Source organism: Phalaenopsis equestris, unplaced genomic scaffold (genome assembly GCF_001263595.1).
Source record: "Phalaenopsis equestris unplaced genomic scaffold, ASM126359v1 Scaffold000002, whole genome shotgun sequence".
In the NCBI taxonomy this organism is placed as follows: domain Eukaryota; kingdom Viridiplantae; phylum Streptophyta; class Magnoliopsida; order Asparagales; family Orchidaceae; genus Phalaenopsis; species Phalaenopsis equestris.
This window is the reverse complement of record NW_018164444.1, coordinates 31,578,065-31,584,915: the sequence shown is the minus strand read 5'-3', so window position 1 is coordinate 31,584,915 and position 6,851 is coordinate 31,578,065. Positions and strand designations below refer to the sequence as shown.

Below are 6,851 nucleotides of genomic sequence, written 5' to 3'. Positions count from 1 at the left end.
CTACGAAATAAGAGTGCTCGAAAAGCAAGGTGCAAATCTCAGAGAAGATTCCCGGGCGATCAAAAAATGTAATTTCAAGGGCGGCACAATCTGAGCCAAAATGGTTAACGGTGACTATGTTGCCGTTTCTGATTTTGACCTGAGTTGTGCTGCAAGATCCTTTTTCTTTTTGAACGAGATTGAGAGAATCTTGCATATACTTTATGAGATTTGAATCTTTAATTTTGTGACCTTGGGGGTCGGTAACATGAAAAGAATTCATGAACCAACCGCCATCCGATGAAATGTAGGACTTGTAGATGATGAGGTCTAAATCGCTCATAACTTGAATGATTTTTAGCAGGATACCGTATCTATTTGCCCCATGCACCTGCATTTATCTCAACAACAAAATTTAATATACAAGAGGAAAAAATCATTGAAAGAAAAATATTCTAATAGTAGAAGAGAAAAATACATCTAACCTTGATGATATTAAAATCATCGCATGTGTCATTATCAACAGACACCCTACAACAAACAACATTTATCTCAACAAAAAAAATTAATATACAAGAGGAAGAAATCATTGAAAGAAAATATTCTAATAGTAGAAGAGGAAAATAAATTACCTTGATGATATTAAAATCATCACATGTGTCATTATCAACAGACACCCTACAACAAACAATCAACAATCTTCAAAGTTACTTGATGAAAATAAAATACACCAACTAATTTTTTACATTAGAGAAATTTATTTTTCTATTTAAGTATTAATAATTTCATTTTTTTTCTTACAACAATAGTTGCATATGAATTTATGGAATTAAAAAAATAAAAAAAAATCCAAATTTCAATTAAAATTACCCGAGCGGAGGGATGTATTCGTAGAGGGGAACATAGTCAATGTCGAAGTAGGGACAACCATGAGCCATTGTTGTGTCCCTGAAAATGATAACTTTTTTTTTTTTTCTTGATGATAAAATTGACTCAATGGAGGCCTTAATATAATAAGAAATATGAAATAATACTAAGTATTAATTTGAAATGAAGGAACGAAGCACATACTGTAACTAACAGAAGCGGAGGAAGAAGACGAGGAAGGAGAAGTCTGCACGGTAACTGAGAGCTGGAACACGATTTGATTAAGATGATAACGGATCCGTCAACGGAGATTATATATATATATATATTTATTTAAATTGGTATTTTAAAGTTATTTATTAATTTTTTAGCCCTAATTATTTGGAGATAATTTCTTTCTTGATTACGCCTTCCCTCCATTTCCTCGCCTGATTGCTTGGTTTCCGTTGTGGACTATATATATATATATATATATATAATCTTTATGAATTAGTTATCAGAACGTATTTTTAGAAATTATTCGCGGGATTTCTTTATTTTCTTGTTTCCGAATTTGCAGCATTCCGTTTCTGGAATTCGTTCAAACCTTGTGATTCGGACTTCAAATTAATATTATTTAAAGAGGGAGATAAATTTGTTATAAATAGGGCAAAAAGTATGATGAGGGTTTTATATGTAATTGAAATAAAAAAATGACATAATCATGTAATTTAAACTGTTAAAGTAAATATTTATAGCCAAGTTTATATATGTTAACGAGCCGAATATGAACAGCACACACAAATATTTGTTGGTCATGTTCGGCTCGAAATACTTCTAATCAATTATATATATTGATCTCTAACAATCGTAATAGTTGAATACTATTATGATGTATGGTCTTATAAAATGTGGTTCCCACAGGCAATGATTCGTAATTACAATTATTTAAAAAAAAAGGTCAAAAATAAAAGACTACAAGAGTTTAATTTATCAGAATATAATAGTTGATTCAAGCATTAGGTCAAGTATTTTTTAATGAATCTCATTTCGGCATGCTAATATTATCCGTGTGTGCTAATATTATCCGTGATTTCAATAGTGCAGGAAACTGGTACATTTCAAAAAATTTGGGCCCTATTTTAAAGGTTTAGATAGGGTCAAAACTCTCATAACATAATTATGTAATTTAAACTGTTAAAGTAAATATCTATAGCCGAGTTTATATATCATAACGAGCCGAACATGAACAACACGCACGAGGCTTAACAAAAAAGGAAAGGCAAGATTTACAAACATGCAACACAATTCCTGTATATTTATATATATATCTAACGTCTGAACTTTAATTTTTACATGGATATTTCTAGGGCTGTAGACGAGCTCAAGCTCGACCCGTGTTCGGCTTGTGCGAATCTGGCTCGCGTTCAAAATCGTCTCGTGTTCGAAATGGCTTGTAAAAAGTGTGTTCGTGTTCGGCTCGAATAATATTTTCATGTCCGTGGTCGGCTCCTGTTAAAATAATAATTTTGTCTAAAATTTTTTCAAGAAGAAATTTCATACAAAAATTCAGATATTTATTAACTTAAAAAAAATGATAAACTCAAAAAATTTTACAATATTGATTACAAAATTTTATACAAGAATATTAATATTATTTGACAAAAATTTACAAAATAAGAATCAATTTATTACAAATTTTAAAATGTACAAACTAAACAAGAGTACAAAATATAAAATAAAAAATCTCAAAATAAAAATCAAAATCTAAAAAAAATTGTATTGAACATTTAAGTTTTCTTATGTTTTACATACAACTCAAACTACTAAAACTAATTTTTATAAACCACGAGCTCACACCATTGGAGCTCCTGACAAGCATCGGGAGTAGATACGCAGCTTTCTTCGGTGTAGTAGGTTGTAGAACCGGAGACTACGATGGTCGTTGGTTGATCTCTGCTACCATTCTTTATTTGTAACTGCAGAAAAAAAAATATAAATTTATGGCTGCTAATAATCAGCAGTTTATGGCTGTCAGGTAAAGCTCTTTATTGAGTGAAAGATCATACATCATTTTACACACAAAGTGAATATTTTGGGATTGCTTATGCTTACCAATGTAGGTATTCTCTATTAGCTGGATATTACATTTTTACCACATAGACGTATAAAAAGAGGCATTTGATTTTTAAAAAATTAGTAAAAATGGTAAATGTAAATATTAAAGTTTAGAAAAATGACCCAAAAAAATATAAATCCAATGAAACTCCGTCATTTTCCCATCAAAGATAAAGAGAAGTTTGACATGAAGACACTAAAATGATACCCAAAGTATAAGTCGTATATTCGCCTCCGAAGGTGTCATCGCCTACAAACTACACCAATTTCCCGCATACAAAATGATGTATAATTAATTGAGACAATTACATACATACCACCGAATTCCTACATATTTACATAATCTAACATCTAAACTTTATTTTTTAACATTTATAGCACCCAAACCATTCGCATCACATCAAAAATACCATCATTTTAACTTTTAAAAAGAGAAATGCATCTTTTCATGCATGTGTAAGGTGGGTATGTATGTAAAAATTAAATTTTAGGTGTTAAATATGTAAATACATAGGAGCCGACTAGCATGTATGTAAATATTCCTGAGCAATAAGGATAAAATGAAATAGCACATTCCTGCAACCATATCCCATATACAAACCTCACACAAACAGCGAGAAAAATAAACCCTCAAATTTGAATACCTTTACATCAACCTCTGCATAGATTGTGAACCTACATCTAAAAATAATATAGCATAAAGATGGAAAAACATACTCTTGCATTCTTAAATTTCTTTATTGGCCTAACATATTTAATATTGCTTTGTTCAATTTATTTCATATTTTCGTGAAGACCTATCCTTAACAAATGTGAATCCAAATTGGAACATGCATGATAGAGAGCTCAACAATATCCATTAGCCTTTCCAGGTTGTAATCATATACTATTTCAAATACTGTCTACAACATAGTTCTAAAAATAGTGTAATAAGCACATTCTGATGTAGCAAAGTATAAATCCAAATCGTTTTAAAAAATGGTAAACCATACCTCTGAGTAATGCTCCAAGCCTCCTTCCAACTCAAGCCCTTAGAGTCAATTAGTATCTGCATCAGTTCAGGAATGCTTAGCACAGGATGAGTATCATTCATCCTAATAGCTATTTTACTAGGAAATTCCTCCCAATTGACCGAATTTTCTGATCTTCTCTCAAAATAAGAAACAATATTTTGCTGAGAAGCAGAGCACAAGGTGTGCTGCTCTTTTGAACCACCACACCTTACATAAACCAAATAGAGTAATTTCGAAAAGGATAAACCACAAGTAAAACATGCAGCCTCTAAGAAGCTGATTATGGGAAAGAAAACCTCAACAAAATAAAATCAGTCAGCCACCTATCAGATCTATAAAAAGAACAATAAATCAGAGATAAAAACAAATCATAAAGTATAATTTCATCAACAAAGCATAAAGTATAATTCCATCAACAAGGCATAAAGTTCAGCATGTCAAAGCTCAACTAGAAGAAGTGTACCGAAGTTGTTCCTCCATCAATCTACTCGGGTAAAGTCACCTGAAGTTGTTCTTCTACCATTCATTCTTGCTGGAACAAAAGATATATAAAATAATAAGTTATAAGAACATAAAAATTAAAAGGTTAAGAAAAGCTAAAAACTAATTGTTGAGAGAAATTACCAAAGGAGTTTTAAAATTATTTATAAAAGATCTAATCCAGCTAGAAGTGCATGTTAATGCATTCACCGTATTTGCCGAGAGCGAGCTTCTATAATCACTAAGAACTCTTCCACATGTACTAAATGCTGATTCTGAAGCAACTGTTGTTATTGGATTTGATAGTATATTACAGAAAAGATAAGCTAAATGCTAAAAATATGTACTCAATAAGCTAATTAACTAAAAATATGACGTAACAAATTTCGAATCAGAAACTCATCATTTATCTAAGTCCAAAAACTACCATCATGGGAACAGGAACTTTTCACCAAGTATTCACATAAGAAAAAATAGGAAAAATTTAATAGACAAACTAATGTTTAGACAAAGGCTCCAGTCTAGTTGAACGTTATTAACTATGTACTCAGAGCATGAACACATTACAGAATATTCATTGGTCAAACACATTATAGAATATTCATTTTATTTCCTACCATGAGCCATTTAAATGGAATTCATTTATATAACACATTACAAAATATACACTGTGAGGGCTTTGTATGTAAATCTTCCAAATAAAAGAAATTTAAGAAACATTAGGACAATAGGCATACCTAAAGATAAATATGAAATAATACAGAAAAGATACTCAAATATAACAACTAGGTATCCAAACAAGCAGCCGTCGAAGAATATCAAGCAACCAAGCAAGAATACCAATCAATCAAACCAACACTGCCGAGAAAGAGAAGTATAGATCAGAATTTTTTAAGTTTTCAACAACCCTTTTATCAGATCTCATCCATAAAAAACCAGATCTAAATTCAATATGCGAGATTTCACTGCCAAAACTCTAAAAGACTAGGTTTCACTCAAAAAATCTAAGTAAAAAATCTAAGTAAATTTAAAAGAAATTTAAGAAAATTTAAGCTAAGAGGTATCTCTGTAAGTAAACAAGCAACCAAGCAAGAATATCGAGCAACCAATCAAGAAAACCGAGCAGTCGAGCTAACGCTAACTATCCGAGGAGAAATAAAAGTAGATATTAGCAGATGAACATGAAACTAGAGAGCCTTCCGCGATTTTGAGAGGATCAGAGGAGGAGCCTTTCGAGATTTTGAGAGGAGCGAAAGGTAGCCGCACCCCAGAACTTTCGAGACGAGAATGGGAGCCGCGGATCGCTGTTAGGGTATTTTATCTGTGGTATTATATTACTATTACTTATATAAATACTATATACTTATAGAATTTAGTTATATTATATATATATATAGTGGTCAATGTCGAAGTAGGGGCAACCATGAGCCATTGTTGCGTCTCTGGAAATGATAACTTTTCTTTTTATTTTTCTCAATGGAGGCCTTAATATAATAAGATATATGAAATAATACTAAGTATTAATTTGAAATGAAGGAACGAAGTACATACAGTAACCAACAGAAGCGGAGAGGAAGAAGGAAGAGAAGTCTGCACGGTAACTGAGAGCTGGAACACGATTTGATTAAGATGATAACGGAGCCGTCGACGGAGATTATATATATATATTCATATATTTATTTATTTAAATTGGTATTTTAAAGTTATTTATTAATTCTTTAGCCCTAATTATAATTTCTTTCTTGATTACACCTTCCTCCATTTCCTCGCCGGATTGCTTGGTTTCCGTTGTGGACTATATATATATATATATATATATAATCTTTATGAATTAGTTATCAGAACGTATTTTTAGAAATTATTCGTGGGATTTCTTTATTTTCTTGTTTCCGAATTTGCAGCATTCCGTTTCTGGAATTACTTCAAACCTTGTGATTCGGAATTCAAATTAATATTATTTAAAGAGAGAGAGAAATTTTTTATAAATAGGGTAAAAATTATGATGAGGGTTTTTTATGTAATTGACAGAAAAAAAAATGACATAATTATGTAATTTAAACTGTTAAAGTAAATATCTATAGCCGAGTTTATATATCTTAACGAGCCGAACATGAACAACACGCACAAATATTTGTTCGTCGTGTTCGGCTCGAAATACTACTAATCAATTATATATATATATATACATATAGTTCTTTGATGAGTAGTATTTTTAAACATATTAATTGACTATAAGGCTACAAAGATTTATAATCAATTAAAAGTATTAATTAAGAAAATAGAATAAAAATTATTAAATTAGATTTAAATGATGTTTTAAATCTTACCCCAATCATTAACATCTAATGCTACATGATTAGGATTGTCAAAATGACTCTTTGTTCGTGAACGGCTCCCCCCCCCGCCGCCCCCGAG

The 6,851-nt window shown here is 31.0% G+C and overlaps 1 protein-coding gene across 1 annotated transcript in view; it reads right to left on the bottom strand.

Moving 5' to 3' along the window:
* The window catches only part of LOC110039466 (ACT domain-containing protein ACR3-like), a 1,312-nt gene extending 379 nt beyond the window's left edge, over window positions 1-933 (bottom strand). Inside the window, exons 1-3 of the mRNA XM_020744538.1 lie at window positions 850-933; window positions 612-657; window positions 5-370 (exon numbers count right to left, since the gene is read on the bottom strand). Coding sequence (XP_020600197.1) covers window positions 5-370; window positions 612-657; window positions 850-917 — 480 coding nt within the window. The 5' untranslated portion in view covers window positions 918-933. The remainder of the gene's footprint in view (window positions 1-4; window positions 371-611; window positions 658-849) is intronic.
* Between the last annotated feature and the right edge of the window lie 5,918 nt (window positions 934-6,851).